This window comes from Nicotiana tomentosiformis, chromosome 9, assembly GCF_000390325.3.
Source record: "Nicotiana tomentosiformis chromosome 9, ASM39032v3, whole genome shotgun sequence".
Taxonomy (NCBI): domain Eukaryota; kingdom Viridiplantae; phylum Streptophyta; class Magnoliopsida; order Solanales; family Solanaceae; genus Nicotiana; species Nicotiana tomentosiformis.
The window spans coordinates 73,950,495-73,973,377 of NC_090820.1; the positions used below are offsets into that span (position 1 = coordinate 73,950,495).

The window sequence follows — 22,883 nt, forward strand, 5'->3', positions numbered from 1 at the left end:
AAGCTATGATTTCCAGAATGGTTTATCTATTGATGTATAATGATCCTTATAAGTAAAGAAATAAAAGTGTGAAATATGAAATGCGGCCACCGTGCCATGAATGGAGAACACAAGGTATGGCCAAAAGAGACAATGAAATAAAGATGTTGTGAGTGGTTAAAAGTTCTAATGAAGCTATATATGGTATGAAAGGTTATGAGATGAATACATTTATATTTCTATTCCCTTTGTATATAAAAATATTTTTGGGCATATCATTAGTGAGCCGAGGAAGGGTAGGTTGTAAAGGCCCACACCTGAAACTACACATGTAGTGTAGGAGTTGATTGAGGGATGAATTATCGTGGTATATTGTATTGAGATTATTCCCCTTAATTGGGATGAGGTTATTGCTAGCAAAAGTTGATGTCGACTCACACGACATATATGGGGAGACGACCTAGCCGATCGAGTGGCGATCAGACGCCATGTCGCGCCCATGGTGGTTCCCCTTCTTATTATTGTATTTGATTCGCATCACATGTAGATCCATACTCATTCATGGAGAGATGACTTAGCCGATCGAGCTGCGATCGAACTCCATGCCTTGTGCATGGTGAGATGGTCGGTGACTAATGATCTCCCAACCAAAATTATTAATACTTAATTGGAATTGATTACGTTTTAACTTGGAATTTGGATATTATTGGTTTTTCTTGTTGATTTCATGATTCTCTCCTTCTTATGTTGGTATTCTATTCCATGAGAGGGTATTTAGCTTTACATACTAGTACTATTCCATATGTACTAACATCCTTTTTGCCGGGGATGCTACATCTTTAATGGATGTAGGTGGCTCCGCAGCAGGTGGCTCAGGTTCTTGATAGGTGTACCTTTTCTCAGCTGATTCGGTGAGCCCTATTCTACTTCGGGGTCTTATGTCATTTGATTTTGCACATTGTGTTTTGAGGTATACCCGGGACCTTGTCTCCGGCATCTCCATACTACTCTTCTTTTATTTAGAGGTTCCGTAGAAATATTGTGGGTGGTATTTGATTTGGGGTAATGAACTAGAAATATTGAAGTTGTCAAACATGTTTCTACTCGTAACTATGAACTTATAATATTTTGGAAATTGTAAATGAAGCTTCTATAAGTAATGGAAAAAGGATGTGGTGCACTTTACTCTTCACATGACTATCTCTTATTACTGATTCTCAATTTGTTCATGGGTAAGGTTGGGTAGAAGGCATCAAGTAGGCTTGTTCGACCGGGATATCTCGGTTGTGCGTCGGTCGCGCTTCCCAAGGTTGGGGCGTGACATTCAGGATAATTTTGGACCATTTTGGTTGAGTTTGTAGCAGCTGAGTGGCTGGTGTATTGCAGTGCTTCGCGATCGCGGAGAAAGATTTTGGTTGGCTGTATTTTGTGCATCGCATTCGCGGAATGGTGGTCGTGATCGCGGAGTATTATGGAGCTGGTCTTCACATTTGCGTGAGAGTGCTTGCGTTCTCTTAGAGGAGGAGCTGACTGGGGAGAATTGTGCTGGTCGTGTATGGCAAAAGTTCGTCACATATCAGTGTATATAGCATACACCCAACCAAAAATAATAAACACACAATATTAACACGATAAAACTTACTCGTTATTTACATCAAATAAAATAATTTAAACACAAAAGATATATTCCATTCCTTTAAGTTATGTGAACTTATTTCCTATGTAGTACAATTCGAAAAGAATAAACTCATTCTTAATAAGAAAACTCTTAATCTTAGAATTCAAATATTACCCTTAATAAGAAGTTTCTATAGCCACTTAAATATTATGACATGGAGTATTTACTATCACAAGTTTTAAAATAAATTTTTTTTTAACCTTTATGCCCAATCACTATGAGTTCATAAAAATCGAAAGCGAGGGAGTATAAGTTTTTTACCATACAAACACAGCCCCGACCTCCAATGTCCTACCACACCAGCAAAGCATGCCATTCTTTTCCACCCTTTCACCTACCCCTATTACAACTCTTGAGCAAACTCTACAATGGGAATCATACATCTAGAAATTATTACAGACTCCATTTCCTATCAAATTTCATCAAAGTAACACAAATTTTGAATAGCTCCATTTTGAACTCATTCTTCTTAGACCAAGTTCCCTAATTTCTTCTTAAACCCATCACTGAAATTTCATCAAAAAGCACATCTTTACTCAAATTTAGTCCAAAAAATAAGTATAATGAAGAAACTCAAAAGCTTTTACAAAAAACTCAAACATCCACCAATAACGGAAAGCAAATGGATCTATCCACTTGCAATAGCCTCAATTGTTTCCATTTTCATCGTATTCCTTACAACCTTAATTTCACCAAATGGCACTCCTTTAATACCCCTTCCCATTTTCGTCGAATCAAAGCTTCAATCTTTACCCATTTCTGCCGCTCCTCCGCCGCCACGTTTCGCCTACTTGATCTCCGGCTCCGCCGGCGACGGCGGCATGCTGAAACGGACCCTTCAAGCTCTATACCACCCCAACAACCATTATGTAGTGCACCTTGATGCTGAGTCATCAGCTGATGAGAGACTTGATTTGCATAATTTTGTGGTTAATCACAAAATTTTTGCTAAATTCACGAATGTAAAAATGATTAGTAAAGCTAATCTTGTTACTTACCGTGGGCCCACTATGGTGGCTAATACTTTACATGCTGCTGCTATATTGTTGAAAGAAGGTGGTGAATGGGATTGGTTTATCAATTTAAGTGCTTCTGATTACCCACTTGTTACTCAAGATGGTGAGTGTAAGCCCTTTTTTTCCTTGTGAATTATGCTAAGAGGCGGATCTAGAGCGAGTTCTGTGGGCAGTTGGGAGGAAGGGGTTCAATGGAAAATTATATTGCCTAATAGGATAAAAATAAGCCTTTTTAGGTTATAAGTTGTACAGGGTAAAAATTAAGTCTTTTTGGATTTATGTTATATACACTAACAATGTAAAAAAAAAATTTTTTACACAATATACCAGGTTACTCTTTTATTTTCTTACCATATCAGGCTTGCTATAAAGATTTACCTATTGTTACAAGTGAATTTAAGCTGACGGGTGTAAAAAATCTATACTTAAACACTTCTTTTTATATGTATATAAAATTTTTGAATCCCCTTACCATAAAGAGAAATGCAGGTTCAGATCCCAGTTGTGGTATTTTTGGATTTTTCTGAATTCCTTTGTCAAAATTCCTAGTTTCGCCACTGCCTATGGATTTAACTGTGAATTGAATCCATTGCTTTCTACTCGAACTATGTACATTCATATGCTAAATCTTTTAAAATGTATTCATATACTAACATCACACGCGTCCTGGATTCGCCTCTAATTATGCTTATTGAGATTTTCAGTCGATTATTGTTGAAATTTTTACTAATGGGGTTTAATTTCGGTGTTGAATTCTTTTGATTGATTAGATCTAATTCATACATTTTCACATATACCGCGGGATCTTAACTTCATTGATCATACTAGTGATATTGGCTGGAAAGAGTAAGCAAAGTTTCCCATTTTCCTGATTTTGGATGGGATATACAGCATTACTTGGGTGACTTTTGACTTCTTTGGTTTTATGTTTCTGAAGGTTTCAAAGGGCAAAGCCAATCATCGTTGATCCGGGATTGTATTTGAATAAGAAATCTGATGTTTTCTGGATTAGACAGAGAAGAAGTGTGCCAACAGCTTTTAAGCTTTTTACAGGTGATTTTGGCATCATTTCTTTCTGTGTATAGGTTGATAATTTTGAACTCTTTTTCCCCATATTATGCTTTACATATGCTGGCGTGTTGATTGCATTCCAACCTGCCGTTTCCTACAATGAATTAACTTGAATCCTTTCTATTACAGAACCTCTTGAAAAATTGACAGATTAAAATCACTTAGCAGAAAATATACAGCATTGGAAGTGAACAGAATCATTAATTCAAAATGTCCATTTTTCTTGCTTTGATGAACTTTCTTGGAAATATTTTAAGCTCCGTGTGTGTTTAGAGGTTATGGTAGTTGAGATTGGTAAAACCAGACCATGCCGTCTACGATGTTGATGATTCGATATCCCTGTATTAAACACAAAAATGTTTTGATGCTTTAAGTGAAGGAGACGTTCTTGATTTCAATAGCAGCGACATTTGTCTTTGTGATGTTTCTCAATGTTTCTGACACCTGTGGATGCAGAATTTGAAGGCTATATTAGAGAAGTATTCCTTACCTGGTGCGCTGGGGTCTTTTTCATGGAAACTGTTTCAAGAGATAGATTAAAATTTAAACACATTAATTTTATTCTGCAGCATTATATCATGTCTGTTACAATTGTCAGGTTGGATTGGAAGAAGTGGATTAGAAAACTGTTCGATAATATAAACTTCCTCTGTCCCATTTTATGTGGCACATTTTCATTTTTAGTTTGTTCCAAAAGAATGGCAACTTTCCTTTCTTTAGAAACAATTTAACTTTAAACTTCTCATTCTACCCTTATTGAGATGATTATAGACACATAAATGTTTATGGCTTGTTTTACTAAGTCATTTTGTATCCCATCTAAAATTCTCCTATTTCTCTCTTTCCATATAATCCATATGAGTCTCAATAGGGCAACATCCCATGCTTGCTTGTTCTCTTCCAGAAAAGTATTCCATACACCCTACTGAACAGTGCCTGGCATTGTATCCCAAACCATCTCAAAATCTTCCACCATAAGTGCATCGCTAGCTGGCAATGCAAAAGGAGGTGATCCACGTCCTTACCCTAGTTCTTGACTTCTTGCACATAAAGTGCCACCTAGTATAGGTGATCCTTCTCTTCCTTGCTGCCTACCAAGTGAAAAAAACACATCTTTCTTGTTGCCCTGGGTTTTCATACCCTGTGGTCTATATTGTATATGCCATTTGGTATCAGTTTGGATTTTCTTGTGCTATTCTATCCTACAGTGTGATGGACAGTTTCAACCTAGAAAATGTATAAATGTTTGTACTGACACATTTTATATAGGAGCAAATTTTACATTGTTTATTCGAGTAGTACTCACTTTGACGACCTGATAAACTGTTTATTTTTCATCTAATTGTATTTTGGTGTACTCATTGTTTGAAGATTATCAGGTGTTTATAAATAAATTCTTTGAAAGGTCATCTTTTATATTCTACATAAGCTTGTAGCAGCTCTATATTTCTATTTAACATAAACTTTGGACTTTGGAAAGAGTGCTCTTATCTAAGGACTGTCGTTTATTGCTTTACTTTTGTTAATGACTTATTTGACGGGGGCTGGAGGGCATAAAATTATGAGCAAGAGTTAACATATGGAACAACTGCTTTATTTATTCTTCGTCTAGATTTTTATTGTTGTTAGACTCAACAAAATTTCTAAAACTTTGTTGTTGCCTCTTTACAGGGTCTGCTTGGACGGTCCTTTCTCGACCCTTCATTGACTTCTGCATATGGGGTTGGGACAACTTGCCTCGAACTGTACTTATGTACTATGCAAACTTCATCTCAACTCCAGAAGGTTATTTCCACACTGTCGTCTGTAATGCTCAGGAGTTCCGCAATACCACAGTAAACAGTGATCTGCACTATATATCGTGGGATAACCCTCCAAAGCAGCATCCTCATTACCTTACACTTGATGACATGCAAAGGATGGTTGACAGTAATGCCCCATTTGCGAGAAAGTTCCATCAAGATGATCCAGTGCTTGACAAGATTGATTCTGAACTCCTGTTTCGAGGTCAAGGCATGTTTGTTCCCGGTGGTTGGTGTATAGGGAGTCGGGAGAATGGAACAGATCCATGCTCCATAGTAGGTAATATCACATTCCTCAGACCTACTGCAGGGGCAAAGAGATTGGAAAATCTGATAGGCTCTCTCTTATCAAATGACAATTTCCGGTCCAGGCAATGCATATAGTGAAAGGCTCTCTCTTATCAAATGACAATTTCCGGTCCAGGCAATGCATATAGTGAAACCAAGATTTTGAAAGTAGATTTCTTTGTGATAGTCTTCATACAGAAGAAACAGGTGATTTTATGAGTTGGCAGTTTTCTTTGCGAGAGTGATGACTTCTCTGAATGCTCAATATATCGTTTGCTTCGAGATCAGCACTCGCGGGTTATACTCCAGGAAGAAGTACAAATATAGAGTATTGTTCCAGAAACGTGAGGGAATCCGGTCGTGGTTTCCTGCTCTACCAACGTTCACCTACTTGCCCTGTATTGACATGGGATTTGCAATTCCCTTATGCTGAAGTTATGACATACTAGGATGGAGCAATTTTGGAGCGTGAACACTCAGGGGAATGAAAGAACGTGTAACCTATCTGGTGAGAGTTTCTTTTCGTTTATTAAATAGAATATACTTTGTGCAAATAATCGGATCTTGGAACTCTTTCTTCTGTGTTTTTTTTTGCTTTACTTTATCTAATCTCTTTTGGAGGGGGGAGGGGGAGTGGCGAATGAATGTATCATAATCTGCACTGCTGTTGTTTGGTATCACAGAGAATTTTTAGACCTTGTCAGTGGCTGCATGTGAGTGTTCAGCAGCTTACAATTCTTGCAACATGTTCAAATTGGGTATTTTACTGCTTGAGTACTTACGAAATTTTCCATCAAAGGGAATTTCTACTTTTGCATGGCACACATTTGTAATTGGATGGAACGATGTGGAGCATGGCCTGGTTGACCGAGAACAACCAGGATTGTGTGATTAGAGAATAGACAGGCAATCTTGTTTCCATATTCAAGAACACAAGCTGTAGGAGGCATGCGACATTAGTTTAGACTAGGTGGAGAATAACAAATAGAGGGAGCTAAGAGTTAACTCTATTTCCCCCGTTAAATAGACCATAAGGTCACATAGTATATGTTTTTCCAAGATTAAGCTCTAGACATCCCCTAATTCAACATCAGACAGTTATTATGCACCATTGCAAGCCATCAACCAACCATATCTTGGCACCTGCAAAAAATAATTAAAATAGTGCGCAAACAAAAAGAAGCATTGTAGGAAAATCATTATAGTTCCAAGGTGAAAAAAGGGACATAACAAAGCTCCACCAATAGTAAAAGGAGCTCTTTTGTCATGGGATAGATTGTGGTCTAGCCGTCTAGTGATTATAAAGTTTACGGCAAAGGACAAATATACCTCTTTATTTTCAAAAATGGTTTAAGAATACCCCTCGTTATACTATTAGGTTATCTATACCTCTGCAGTCATACTTTGGGTTCAAATATACTCCTCATTTAAACGGATGGACACGTGCCATCGTCTTGTTGGTCAATTCTATATATCTCCTAATTAATTAAAAAGACTCATTACCCATACCCGAAAAATAATCATATTATTTGTAAAAATTGGAAAAAATTGGAAAAAACTAAAAAATATTTTTTACTATAAACTGAAAAAATGAAAAAAAAAAAATTCCAGTTTTTTTGAAAAACTGCTTTAAAGAAACTAAAAGTATTTTCTAAAACAATTTTTTTGTAAAAACTGAAAAATAAAAACTGGAAAGTAATTTTCTAAAGCAATTAAAAACTGAAAAAACTGAAATATTTTAAACTAAAAACTGGAAAAAAAAAAGAATATTTGTTTTTTCAGTTTTTACAAAAACATTGCTTTAGAAAATTGCTTCTTAGTTTTTTTTCAGTTTTTACAAAAATATTATTTTAGAAAATATTTTCCGCTTTTTTAAAAGTAGTTGTTTTGTAAAAACTGGAAAAAAATATTTTCGTTTTTTTCAGTTTTTAGTATAAAAAAAAATCAGTTTTTTAAAATTTTTACAAAAATAATGCGTTAGAAAATTGATTTTCAGTTTTTACAAAAACATTGTTTTAGAAAATATTTTTCAGTTTTTTCTAAAGCAGTTTTTAAAAAAAAAAATATTTTCGTTTTTTTTTTATTTTAGTAAAAATAATTTCAGTTTTTTCAGATTTTAGACCATTTTCAAAAATAGAGAGGTATATTTGGTCATTTGCCGTAAAGTTTATTTATATTTCGCACTCAGGTGGTGTGAGATTCAAATTTTACCCAAGTCATTCCCTCCATGTACTGGGTGGAAATGACACCGGCTAGTCACTTTTAAGCATGTTTAAAATATATTCAAAGTTTACGATGAATTTAAAGATTAGCCAATTCGCTCAAATTTCAGGACACGAAGTTCTAAAGTTTAAACCTCAAAGTTCAAACTTTAGGAAATTGTGTCCTAAAGTTCGAAAATTGTGTCAAAAAATTTAAATCTTATATCCTGAATTTTAAATTAGCAGCTAAAAAACTTAAGATATTAACTCCTAAATTTCAAATTAACAGCTCAAAATTTAGGAAAACTGAAAAAATGACACTGTACAGCCACTCTCAAAATAATAGCCGAAAAATGTATATTTTTTGGATATATATTTATTCCCTATGTAATATACAAAAAATATACAATTTTTTTACACTTTTTCGGCTATCAAATATAAATAATTTATGGCGCGGCCTAAAAGTGATAATACCCCTACAAAAATACAGAATACATAGTCATGAAGTTTGAGTGAAATGGTTAATCTTTATATAAATTGTAAATTGTGAATATATTTTAAATAACATGCTTAAATGTCGCTACGGTGCACTTCGCCTCGTTCTTGCTTCACTTTCTCCCTATTTATGATCTACTCCACGAAAAGCTTTTGCCATTGGTTTCATTAATGTCCGTCCATAACAAAAAGAGATAGTGAAACCTTGTATTTTTGCAAGAGATTATTTTTATGGTTTGAATATGTGATTTTTTAGTTTCACAGCGACTATTCTTACCGTTGCAGCAAGACATTGATTATTTATGCAAGTACAAAATGCGAATTTGCAAAGAAGTACTAGGGAATCATGTCACAGGAGAATGATGCCCTTGCTGTTATGGCATATGCTGATTGCTGGCAGCGGGTGCCATTCCCCTAACTGCCTAACAGTTTCATGAAAAAAAAAACCATTTACACTCAATAGGGGCCATGCGTATAGCACTAAAAAGTTGAGGCTTACTCTCATTTTCTACAATAAAGGGACTTGTTTCTATAATTTCATGTTTTAATAGTCAATGGAATTCACCTTCAACAACTTTGAAAGGAATCCTTTTCCCATGTTATATAAACCTATGACCGACTAGCCTTCAATTCATTTTTGACTAGTGTAGAAAATGATTATACATCATGGTAAAGTTAGAAATGGGCTATGTTAGAAATATACAATTATCGGTGCTGTGCGGAGTTTGGAATACAGAGGAGACAACTAGTTGCAAAATATGAGTTTAGTTAGAATATGAGTTTGTTTAGATTAGCTGATTGTAAATAGCTGATAAGTTTGTAGTGCTGAAAAGCATTTTAAGTGCTGAAACTGATAATAAGCAGTTGATGTATGTTTGGTAGAAAAGTGCTGATAAACTATTCTTTTATTAAAATGACTAAAATACCCTTAAAACTTTACAAAAAGATTATAAATTAGAAATTTTCTTTGTAAAGAAAAAGATGAATAACGAATAGTACGAAGAGAAAGGTAGAAAACTTATTTTGGAAAAAATATTTTGTAAATTCAAAAATATTATTAAGGATAAACTAGTAAAAACTTTGGTCAAACTAAAAGTACTTATTAGCTGAAAAGTCATAAGTTGGGGTGACCAACTTATGACTTATGACTGATTTTAGCTTATAAGCACTTGATTTATAACCACTTTGGATGTTTACCAAACACGTAGATAAGCCAAAAGGTGCTTATAAACTTAGCCAAATATCATCTATATTTTGTTTTGCTCGCTAAGTCACCTAAAAAATAATCAATCACATGGTTCATAATAACGAGGTTAGTGACTTGGTATATATGTCATATAACCTACAACGTGTTAAAATATAGTGATAATGTAATTTTTTTTTGTTATTAGCGTATATAAGTTAAATCTAAATTGTTATGACGTGAAAGCTACAACACAAGCAATCAATTCCTCGTACACCCTAGCGTCAAGGATATTTTTGTACAACTTTCTTAAACGGGAACAATATTTAATCAGCAGCCTCAAATGATCCTATTTGTGCAAATCTCTCACCACCAATTAAGGAGTCCTACTTTGTCATTGAGTATTTGTAAAGGAAATGTATACACACATTTGATGTTTATATTAAATCAAATAATTTAATATTAGCAGTTACAAATTAAATTAAGAATATATGTTAATTAATCATAATTAAATAATAAATATATTTATGAAATACATATGTCTCGTATTTATTGTTTTGGTATTTTGATATAAACAATGAGTAGGGAAAATTATGCTATATACCCATAAAAGATAAAATATTTACCCTTATCTACCCATGATTATTTTTTTAATATTTTATACCTATGCAGCACATTTATTTTACTCCGCTATACCCATTCTTATCTTTGCCATTGTTTATCATGAAAATTCATGTTCTCATATTCATATGCACCTTTGTTGTATCTTTTAAGTGCATCATATTTTTCCATTATGTTTTATCATCTTATCATAATAATACTAATTAAAAATAATATAATATAATATTTATTAAATAAGTATATAATATTATAAAAATATATGAACCTGGATTGCACAAAAGGATATTGTTTATTATTATTTTGAAAGGGTATCCATCAATGTTTATGATCACACATTAAATAACATATTCAGAAAGTAAATTAGCTAACACTGAATTTTATTTCACCATATGCCAAGAATAACTTTTTAAGAAACTCTGTTTTTCCCCAACTCTTCTTTTCTTTATTTTTCTGTCCATTGATTTAATTTATCTTTTCCTTTTTTGTTTTTTTATTTTCAAAATAAAAAAAATAAAAAATAATATCTTATTATTTTTAGACTCATAAAAATATAGAAGTAAATAATTAGATTACAACAAGAAGTAATTAAAAAAATACTAAAATAACTAGTTTTTTTTATTAAAACCTAATTAATAGAAAATATATTTTTATAAATTTTCTTTTTCTTATGTATTTAAAAGTAATTTAATATCTAAAATATGACTCTGTTTTTTTGTAATATTTTCACAAGCAAAATTTGCTAAAGATGTTATAATAATTAAAATATTAAATTTATGTTTAAAGAGTCAATTTGGTGGAGATTTTAGAATAGATTTTTAAAATTTAGGTTGAGTAGAATTAGCAAAGAAGATAGATTTGTACTGTATACCAAAATATTATATTATATACCCACTTGGTATACAATAATTAATTCAAGAGTATATAATTAATTACAATATTATACTACTAATTTTTTTTAAGGAATGAACCAATCCTCTATATACTAAAATAACATATTATATGCTATTTTGGTATATAATATTTAATTCAATAATGTATAAATTATTGTGTAGAACTGACGAAGAAGAATTTATATTGTATAACAAAATAATATATTATATACCATTTTGATATATAGTTCATTCCAATGATATACTTTTACAGTATACTATTACAATTTGGGCCTTTTAGAATTTTTAAAATTTTTAATTGAGTTCTTTTTTAACTTTTCAACGGAGTTCTCATGCATTTTTAAATTTTTTATTAAACTAAAATATTTAGTTTAAGATATTTGTTTGTAGGTTTGTGGCTAAACTTTGAGTTAATCCGGTGGAGATTTTAGAGTAGATTTTTAAAATTTGGGTTAAAATTGAGTTGAACTAGCAAAGGATAAACTTGTACTGTATACCAAAATATTATATTGTATACCATATTAGTATACAATAATTAATTCAAGAGTATATAATTAATTACAACAGTATATTACTAATTGTTTTTGAAGGAATGAACCAATCCTCTATATAACAAAATAACATATTATATTCTATTTTAGTATATAATATTTAATTCAATAGTATATAATTTATTGTGCTGAACTGGTGAAAAAGAATTTGTACTGCATATCAAAATGATATACTATATACCATTTTGGTATATAGTTCATTCCAACGATATGCTGTTACAGTATACTATATAATGTAACAGTATACTATTATAATTTGGGCCTTTTAGAATATTTTAAAATTTTCATTGTGTTCTTTTTTAACTTTTAAGTGGAGTTCTAAAGCTTTTTCATTTTTTTCTTAAACCAATATTTAGTTTAAAATATTTGTTTTGTAGGTTTGTGGCTAAAATTTGAGTCAATTTGGTTGAGATTTTAGCGTAGATTTTTAAATTTTTGGTTGAAATTGAGTTGTACACCACTAATTTCTTTTGAAGGAATAAATCAATCCTATATAAACCAAAATAACATACTATATACAATTTTGGTATATAATATTTAATTCAATAGTGTATAATTTATTGCATTGAATTGGCGAAGAAGAATTTGTATTGTATACCAAAATGATATACTATATACCATTTTGGTATACACTTTATTTTAACGATATACTGTTACAGTATACTATATAATGTAATAGTACACTATTACAATTTGGTCATTTTAGAATTTTTTGAAATTTTCATTAAATATTTTTTCAACGAAGTTTGCATGCTATTTTGTTTTCTTAAACAAAAGTATTTAGTTTAAAATATTTGATTGTAGGTTTGTGGATAAAGTTTGAGTCAATTTGATGGAAATTCTTGAGTAGATTTTTGAAATTTAGGTTGAACTAGCGAAAACGACTAATTTGTTCTATATACCAAAATAGCATACTATATATCATTTTGGTATATAATATTTAATTCAATAGTATATAATTTATTGCACAATATACTATTATAGTATATAATATAATGTAACAATACAATTAAACTATACTGCAGTAATATACTTCAACTGCTACTAATATAAAATGTGGGTATTATACTATACACAATATTCTAAAGTTTTCAATATCATATACCATGTCAGTATATGATATATAACATGTGGGTATTATACTATACGGCAGTAATATACTTCAACTGCTACTAATATATTATTTTTGATATACTATATGCTAAAGTAAATTATTTGTTAATACTTAATATATATAAAAATACATATAAATAAAAACAACAAATTAAGAAGCCAAAAATATGTGCAAAATTATATTATAAAAAAAAAAATTTAAAATATTAATAAATAAAATTAAAAAAGAAAAAAAATAAAAGCAAAAAAGAGAAGAGAAAACAGTTATAATGTATAAGTTGTTCTAATATGTGAATTAAAAAAAAACAATGCATATTATACTAGTTATATTTAAAAAAAGGTGAACAAATATTTACTATATCAGTTATCTTTTCTTATTGTATAAACAAAGAAGAAATAAAAAAAAGAGGAAAAAAGTAAATGAAATTAATTATAAAGAGAAAAAGGAAATAAAGGAAAAAAAGATTTAAATGAAATTAGAAAATGAGGAAGAAAAAAAAGAAAATAAAAAAATAAAGAAGGAGCCAAAATTGAGTGTGAAATTAAATAATAATAATAATAATAATAATAATAATAATAATAATAATAATAATAATAATGCGACTTGGGCAAAAGATAAATGAACCAAAAAGGAGAAAAACGAAAAAGATAAGAAGAAAACGAAAAAAAGAAAAGGAGAAAAGAAAGGAAAGAAGGAAAAAAGAAAAGAAGCAGAAAAATAAAAAAGAAAAGGCGAAAAATGAGAAAATTACCCACAAAAGCTGTCATGGGTAGGAAAGGTAATTAGTTTGATGAGTAAAAGAGTAAATGGGTAGGCAATGGTAAATAGTTTTATTTTTGTGGTTAGTTGTGTCGTTCACCCATTCCTTAAAACGGCATACAAATTTAATTGTTATCCGATTTAAGGGTAAACAGTTTGGCGCCCACCGTGGGGCTAAGGATAATAGTGGTGATTTGATATGAATCTTCATAACACACCCTCTTTTACGCTTGTTCTTTAAAGTCTTAATTTCATGTTAGCCCGAAAATGTTGAACTCCCAGTCTGCTCATTTGAACGTTGACGTTGAGTCTGACCTTCATGGCGAAAATAATAATTTGGTGCCTAGCAACGAGGTGCCTCCCACTGATCCCAACAGCGTCCCAGTTTCTGATCTGGTCAATGCTAACTCGCATGTGGCCATCGACGTTAATTTGCCAATTGATTCCGAAAACAATGTTCGCGGGGGACCCCGACCAACAGCTCGAGAAGCGCCCAAAGTCGAAGGTGATGGGGTAAGCCTGCAGCTAATCTTCGAAATGTTGCAGGCTCAATAGGCGGTAATAGCTTAGCTGTAGAATGAAGGCCATGCCCCCAGCAGAATCGAGCCCGAACAATCCCGGGAAAGAACCCGAAGAAACGAACAAATCACCGAGAGACCGGGTGAAGCCGAGCCCAGGGTCAAAGCCGAGATAATGAAAATGATTGAAGAATTAACGAAACGAGTTGAGTCAGGTGAGAAGAAAATTGAGGCTAATGACAAGAAAGTAGAAACATACAATTCTAGGGTCGATCAAATCCCGGGAGCACCCCCCATATTGAAGGGGTCGGATTCCAAGAAATTTATCCAGAAGCCTTTTCCTCCGAGCGCGGCACCGAAGTCGATCCCAAAGAGTTTTTGTATGCCTGATATCCCCAAGTATAACGGAACCACGGATCCAAACGAGCATGTGACCTTCTATACGTGCGCAATCAAGGGGAACGACTTAGAAGACGATGAAATCGAGTCGGTGTTACTGAAGAAATTTGGGGAGACTTTGTTTAAAGGAGCAATGATATGGTATCACAACTTACCCCCAAATTCCATTGACTCATTTGCTATGCTTGCAGATACTTTCGTAAAAGCCCATGCCGGGGCCATCAAGGTCGAGACCAAAAAGTCAGACCTTTTCAAGGTTAAACAAAGAGACAACGAGATGCTCAGGGAGTTCATGTTAAGGTTCCAGATGGAACGAATGGACCTGCCTCCGGTTGCAGATGATTGGGCCGTCCAAGCATTCACTTAGGGGCTTAACCCCAGAAGTTCCTTGGCCTCTCAACAACTAATTGTTTTTTGGTAGAGTACCCAGCGATGACCTGGGACGACGTCCACAACAAGTTCCAGTCAAATATCAGGGTCGAGGACGACCAAATCGGAGCTTCTTCTGGGTCTATTTACCCCATCATGGCCGATGATAGGTCTAATAGAGTCGTTGATCATGAGCCAAGACCGGTCTGGGATCGGTACCAACCATACAACGCAGACCAAAGGGGAAATGGGTCCTGGCGTCACCCCACAAGGAATGAGAATAGAAGCGATCGAGGACCTAGTAGCCAAGGCCTGATGAGAAGAAATGGTTTCGACAGGCCGCTCGAAGGTAGGGAAGCACCGAGATTATCAGAGTATAACTTCAACGTTGATGCTGCTAGCATCGTGTCAGCCATCAGGCGTATCAAAGAGACCAAGTGGCCCCAACCATTGCAGTCCGACCCTACCCAAAAAGATCCTAAGTTGGTGTGTAAATATAACGACACTCATGGTTACAGGACCGAGGATTGCCGATAATTGAGAGAAGAAGTTGCCCGGTTGTTCAGCAACGGGCACCTTCGAGAATTTCTGAGTGGTCGATCCAAAAACCACTTCAGGAGCAGGGACGCCAACAAACAGATCGAACAAGAGGAACCTCAGCACGTCATCAATATGATCATCGGAGGATTCGATGTCCCCCAAGGACCAATGATAAAGCGCACTAAAGTATCTATCACAGGGAAAAAATGCACTCGGGATTATGTCCCAGAGGGAGCCATTTCGTTCAGTGATGAGGATGTCAAGGGCATCGTGCAACCTCACAATGATGCGCTGGTAATATCCATACTTATCAATAAGTCTAGAGTTAAATGTGTGTTGATTGATCCAGGTAGTTCGGCCAACATCATTAGATCAAGGGTCGTAGAGCAATTGGGGTTACGATACCAAATCGTGTCGGCAATCCGGGTATTGAACGGATTTAATGTGGCATGCGAAACCACTAAATGGGAGATAACCCTGCGAGTAAACACCGCCGGGATGATCCAAGAAACAAAATTCTATGTGATCGAAGGGGACACGAGATACAACACTCTATTTGGAAGGCCATGGTTCACAACATGAGGGCGGTGCCATCGACCTTGCACCAAGCGTTAAAATTTCCAACACCGGGAGGAGTCAAGATGGTCTATGGAGAGTAGTTGGCAGCAAAGGAGATGTTCGCTGTCGACAAGGTAATCCCAGTGCCCGCGGTTTCGACATCAAGTAACGCGGAGCCGACCAGAAAGGAAGAAATTAAATAGCAATCAATGATGCCGGCCTTGGCCGAACCGGAGGAACGGGGCGCAGACGAGAAGGACGATGGTAGTATTCCGAGATCATTCATCGCCCTTGATAACACAGATACCACCAAATCAACGGTTGAAGAGTTGGAGTAAGTCATATTAATCTAACACCTACCGGATCAAAAGGTATACCTGGGCACGGGGTTAACCCCCGAACTCAGGGAAAAACTTATTGATTTTCTTAAAGCTAACATAGATTATTTCGCTTGTTCCCATCTTGACATGATAGGGATCCTACCTAAGGTAACCACTCATAAGCTGAGTTTGGACCCAAAGTTCCATCGGGTTAAGCAGAAGAGGAGGCACAGTCCGAGATCAAACATGCGTTCATTAAGGATGAGGTATCCAAACTTATGAAAATAGGATCCATCCGAAAAGTTAAATATCCGGACTGGTTAGCTAACGTAGTGGTAGTACCTAAAAAAGGGAATAAGCTAAGAATGTGTGTAGATTACAAAGAGCTAAACGAAGCATGCCCTAAAGATTCTTTCCCTTTGCCTAACATCGATCGAATGATCGACGCAATGACCGGGCATGATATACTCAGCGTTCTCGACGCCTACTCCAGGTACAACCGAATTCGAATGGCCCCGGACGATCAAGAAAATACTTCTTTCATCACTAAATTTGGCACCTACTATTATAACGTAATGCCATTTGAATTAAAGAATGCCTATGCCACCCTACCAACGCCTAGTAAATCGGATGTTCGAAGAACAAATAGGAAAATTAATGGAAGATTATATTGATGATATGTTGGTCAAGTCCCTGCCTGCAGAGGACCATTTGAAACATTTGCAGGAGACCTTAGACATACTAAAGAAATACAACATGAAGCTAAAGCCGGAGAAGTGCACATTCGGGGTTAGATCGGGAAAATTTCTCGGGTTCATGGTGTCCAATCGGGGAATTGAGATCAACCCCGACAAAATAAAGGCCATAAAGGACATCAACGTAATGGACAACGTCAAGGCCGTTCAAAGACTGACTGGGCGTATAGCCACCTTGGGCCGGTTCATCTCGTGATCCTCGGACAAAAGCCATCAATTCTTCTCACTATTGAAGAAGAAGAATAACTTTTCCTGGACCCCAGAATGCCAGCAAGATTTGGAAGAACTCAAATGGTACCTATCGAGTCCACCCCTGCTGCACACTCCGAAGGTAGACGAACATCTATAACTCTACTTGGCGGCTTACGAGGTGGCGGTAAGTGGAGTCTTAGTCCGGGAGGAAGAAGGAATGCAATTTCCTATTTACTATGTCAGTAGAACTCTAGGCGAGGCCGAATCAAGGTATCCTCACATGGATAAATTGGCACTCGCTTTGCTAAGTGCCTCTAGGAAGCTAAAGCTGTACTTTTAATGCCACCCCATATGTGTCATGACCTCTTACCCGCTAAGGAACCTTATGCACAAACCCGAGCTCTAGGGCCGGTTGGCCAAATGGGTCGTGGAAATTAGCGGGCATGATATTGAGTATCGACCCGAACCTCCATAAAATCTCAGATTTTTACAGACTTGGTGGCCGACTTTACGCCGACCATAATACCCAAAGTCGAAAGAGAATTATTGTTAACCTCGGGGACCACTTCGGGAATCTGGGGCCTTTTCACGGATGGTGCCTCAAACGCAAAGGGGTCTGGGCTCAGTATCATATTAAAATCGCATACAGGAAATGTAATTAGGCAATCTATTAGAACTTTGAAATTGACTAACAATGAGGCCGAGTATGATGCCATGATTGCAGGTCTAGAATTGGCTAAAAGACTTGGGGTGATCGAAGCTAAGTGCGACTCCCTCCTCATGGTAAATCAAGTTAACGGGACATTCGAGGTAAAAGAAGAATGGATGTGAAGGTACTTGGACAAATTACAGATGACCCTACATCAATTCAGAGAATGGACTTTGCAGCATATACCCCGAGATCAAAACAGTGAGGCTGATGCATTGGCTAACTTGGGGTCGTCGGTCGATTCCGATGAATTCAGTTCGGGAGCAGTAGTACAGCTAATGAACTCGGTGATAGAAGAAGGCCACACCGAAGTGAACTCAACGAGTTTAACTTGGGATTGGAAAAACAAATACATAGACTACTTGAAGATAGGAAAACTACCTACGGATCCCAAAGAATCGAGAGTCCAGCAAACCAAAGCTGCCAGATTTAGCTTGGTCGAAGGGGCATTGTTTAGGAGGACCTTCTTTGGCGCCAGATGCTTAGGACCAGGAGAGAACGAATACGCCATGAGAGAAGTTCACGAAGGCAATTGCGGGAACCATTATGAGACCGAAATATAGAAGGATACAAAGGACTTCGTAAGGAAATGCGATGAGTGCCAAAGACATGCCCCAATGATCTATCAACCAGGAGAAATGTTCCACTCGGTCCTGTCCCCATGGCCATTTATGAAGTGGGGAATGGACATCATCGGTCCCCTGCCATGGGCACCCGGTAAAGCTCAATTCATACTATTCATGACCGATTAGCTTTCCATATAGGTTGAGGACCAAGCGTTCGAAAAGGTTCGAGATAAAGAAGTCATTGACTTCATCTAGGACCACATAATATGTCAATTTGGGATACTGGCCGAGATTGTTTTCGACAATGAAAAACAATTCATCGGCAGCAAGGTGAGTAAGTTTTTTGAAGATCACAAGATCAAGAAGATACTATCGACACCTTATCATCCTAGTGGAAACGTGCATGCAGAATCAACGAACAAGAATATACTTCAAAACCTAAAAAAGAGGTTGACCGGTTCGAAAGGGAAATGGAAGGAGATCCTCCCCGAAGTCCTGTGGGCATAACGTACAACTTCGAAATCGAGCACCGGGGCCACCCTGTTTTCTTTGATCTACGGAGTCGAAGCCTTAACACCAGTCGAGGTGGGAGAACCAAGCCTTAGGTTCCAGTACGCGACTGAAGATCCAAACAGTGAGGCCATGATCCCAAGCTTAGAACTATTGGATGAAAGGCAGGAGCCGCCCTGGTCCGGTTGGCCGCCCAGAAGCAGTGAATAGAAATGTATTACAATAGAAGAGCCAGCTTGCGACACTTTCAAATCGGGGACTTGGTATTGAGAAAAGTAACACTACATACCAGGAACCCGAACGAAGGGAAACTGGGCCCAAATTGGGAAGGACCATATCGAGTCGTCGAAATAACAGGAAAAGGCTCATATAAACTCGAAGTGGGAAACTGCGTACAACTACGAAACAATTGGAATGTACACACTTAAACCGGTACTACTGCTAAGGTACGAACTCAATTACTTTTTAATCATGTTATAAATCGGACTAACGTATGCAGATAATCAGCCAAAGACGGATGTGGCTATTAGGTTTGAAAGCATGTGTTGCGCACTTTTCCTCTTGAACTGGGTTTGTCCCGAAGTGGGTTTTTCGTTAAGGTTTTTAACGAGGCAACAGTAAAATGTGCTACCTTAGATTTGAAGACTAGTTTCAAATCGGAATCAATAATCGTTTGCTTCAGGTGAATAGTATCTGAGCCCTCACGAGTTCGACTTCGATTACTAAGGGCCATTACCCTCGGATTAAGATCGTTAGCTAGGGAAAAAGAAAATTTTATGTGCTAAAAGCTAAGGCTTGGTGGTTAGGATTCATTGTAAGGGCCAAACGGTCATATAAACCGTGCCTACATATCCCACTTTAGCCATGGCACAAGTTTTTGTGCGCCTTCGATCATGTACCTTGCATACTAAGCAATGAAAGGAATTTCTACTTCCCTTACACTTTTTTACTGAGAATATTTCTTCTTCGATCGTGGATCCTAAAGCCCACGGGCTACCCCTGCTTGATGGCTGTCAAGCTCGGCGCTACCCCTACTCGGGGACAGTTACCTGATGAACATTTGGAAGACCCGGGCTACCGAATCATGAAGGCACCAAACCCATTAGGAGGTGCCCAAATATAAAAAGTTACGGCCACCCTAAAAATGGCTCGGAGACATCCGAAGTCCATAACCAGAAAGTAAGGCCCTTACGAAAAGTCGAAACCTACTAAATGGTTACCCTTGGCAAAAATATCATCTAAAAACACTAAATCATCTTAAAAACCTTCGGTCTCACCGAGGGTTCGAAGCCACAAGTAAACCAAAGTTGCATCGAAGTCGGGCTCCGTTCGAACCTGCGAAAAATGGATGCTCCAGAACTACATCTGATTTTATGCTAAGGCATGAAAAATAATACTCAAATAGAAATTGCAAGAATATTCTGGAAAAGTAAAGACACGGTATTGCCAAAAAGGGAAAAAATTTATGCACTCCAAAATATCTTTACAAAGGCCCGATAGAACGACCTCAAAATAAGTAAATAAAATATATAAGGAAAAACTGAAAAGTACTCAGGCATCTATGCTTGGTCTTCACGGGGGCCCGACTCATCGCCAGAACCATCGGAGCCCTCATACTCGTAGAGCTCCTTTGCCTCGGCCTCGATCCTTTTAGCTTCTTCAATCTCGACCGATAGATCAAAATATTGGGCATGGATCTCTTCGAGGGTCTCTCTTCGGGATAACCGCTTTATGTACTCAGTCTTCGTTTTTAAGCGACTCTCGACTACCTCCACATCGGTCTTGTACTGGGCCACCATTTCCTCGGCATCAACAGAGGTTGCATCCAATTTGGACCTCAGTGCCGCATATTCTTTTCTGAGAGCATCCCGTTTTATGACTGCCGAGCTCAGTTGTGCCCGGAGGTTATCATTCAACCGAGAACACTTATCGGCTTTGTCCTTCGCCACCCGAAGTTGGTTCTCGATCGATGCCAGCTCCGCTTTCACAACTTCCTTCTCCGAAGCCAGCAGGTCCATCTTTCCCTTCTACACTTCGGTCGTAGCCTTGACCTCGTCCATCTCAGCCTGAAGCTAGTCGATCAGGTCTATCTTCTGTTGGACCTGTGAAGTTGTGTTGTTAGTCACCACGACTAGGTTCAAGTTTTTAGCCTCAAAGATCTTTACATTCTCAACCAGTCAGCGTGTTCCTGCTTCAGGGTCGAGGCCTCCTTCTGAGCTTTTGCCAGCTAGGCCTGGAGAGCAGGAGGTCTTTGAGGGCCTCGTCCTGCTGCTCACAAAGAGCCCTGTACATGTCCTTCTTCTGGACCTGCTCTTTGAGCTCAAACTCGAGCTGGCTAATCTCCAAGAGGTACCGGAGAAAGCTTTCATGGTAAAGCACTAAAGCCTAAAAAAGAATGAGGTTAGTAGAGGACATCAAAAACCAAAGTGAGATTCACAAAGGGGTACAAAAGGGTTGACGCCTTACCCGGTTCAGCGCCTGCTACGCCTCGTTGAAGAGGATCGACGTGCCCACTTCGTTCATCTTTGCCTGGTCATCCTCGGTCACTAGGCATCGAAGGTAGCTGCCTGCGTCCACCAGAGCAGACAGGACCCGGGCATCCTTCGAGATTTTAAGAACGATCGTTCTCTTGCGCTCGGGGTCCACACTCGGAGCATGGAATTGCTTCACTAGTTTTGGGCTCAAACTCGGCCCACCCACTCCCGAGGGCACATCCTTCTTCGGGATATCCAGGTGACCAAGCTCGGTAAAATCCTCTAGTGCGGCCATATCCATGCCGTCAAAGAACATGTTGAGGGCATCGTTTAGGCCCTGTGCCACCTCGCTTGGCTTCTCTTTGCTCGCTTAGGCCTCTTAGAGCATAGAATTGGTATACGATGGTATATCCGCGATGTCAATGAGACCAGTTGCCTCCTTCGGAATAGGGCAACTTCCTGGGAGGCTGTAGCCTCCGTCTCTCCCTCTGGTTCCCTAGTTAGAGGGGGATCAACCTTATGGTCCTCTTTCTCGGTCGTCGCCTGCTCCCCCTCATTAAGGGTCGACCCATGAGCGATGAAAAGGTCGTCGTCTTTGTGCTCGTCCTTGAGCCGGTAGAGAGAATCGGGGTCCGATACCCTGAACTTGGTGTTCTTTTTGGGCTTCCGGACACGGATGGTCACCTTCTTCTTCTTTTTCGCCTCGGCATTCGGGGAACCTGAGGACTTTCTCTTCTTCTTCTTCTTATCCTCCTTCATGGAAGCCCGGGGATGCCCCAAAATGGAGGGTTCGACAAGCGAGGATGGATCCTCGTCCTCATCCAACGGCCTAAATTCGGTAGTCTTAGGTAAACCTGTAAGAAAGGAGAAAGGGTTAGCACTGTATAAATTAAAAGCACGGTTATAACTATTCAGGAAAGAACCTCACCATGATAACGAGCCTCCCATTTGCCCTTTGAAAGCTTGCGCCATGCATGCTAGGAGTACGACATCTTCTTGCAGATCCCCTCGATCCACTCCTTGAATCGGGGAATTGTATTAGGAACTTAGGCAACAGTTGTACGACCACAAACACAGACAATGAGAGAAAGAATAAAAAAAGGAATAATCAAGAAAGATAATACTTACGGGATGCGTTCCACTCTTTGGGGAATGGAAAACATTCGGGAGAGATCAGGTCTTCGATTTTCACCCGAACAAACCTCCTCTGCTAGTCTCGGTCTCGATACTCGTTGATGCTCGATAAAAGAGACTTGCTTGCTCGGCGAACGAGCTTGATCAGTCCCCCTCGGAAGATTCAGGGACTGTATAGGCATAGTAGATGA

General features: G+C 37.3%; 2 protein-coding genes across 4 annotated transcripts; one reads left to right on the forward strand and one right to left on the reverse strand.

Moving 5' to 3' along the window:
• The first annotated feature begins 1,914 nt into the window (after positions 1-1,914).
• Positions 1,915-6,537, forward strand: LOC104097203 (beta-glucuronosyltransferase GlcAT14B-like). 3 transcript variants are annotated; one of them, XM_070185644.1, is made up of 5 exons: positions 1,915-2,782; positions 3,444-3,519; positions 3,611-3,726; positions 5,416-5,917; positions 5,971-6,537. In XM_070185644.1, the coding sequence occupies exons 1-5, from the start codon at positions 2,221-2,223 to the stop codon at positions 5,981-5,983; spliced, it is 1,269 nt and encodes a 422-aa protein (XP_070041745.1). In that variant the 5' UTR covers positions 1,915-2,220; the 3' UTR covers positions 5,984-6,537. The 3 variants fall into 3 exon arrangements, with proteins under 3 accessions (XP_070041745.1, XP_070041744.1, XP_009602042.1); XM_070185643.1 differs by having other exon boundaries at positions 1,916-2,782; positions 5,416-5,937; positions 5,990-6,537; XM_009603747.4 differs by having other exon boundaries at positions 1,917-2,776; positions 5,416-6,537.
• A 14,106-nt stretch (positions 6,538-20,643) lies between these two features.
• On the reverse strand, positions 20,644-21,102 carry LOC138898984 (uncharacterized). Its single transcript, XM_070185094.1, has one exon. It carries the CDS (start codon positions 21,100-21,102, stop codon positions 20,644-20,646), a length of 459 nt encoding a protein of 152 aa, XP_070041195.1.
• Between the last annotated feature and the right edge of the window lie 1,781 nt (positions 21,103-22,883).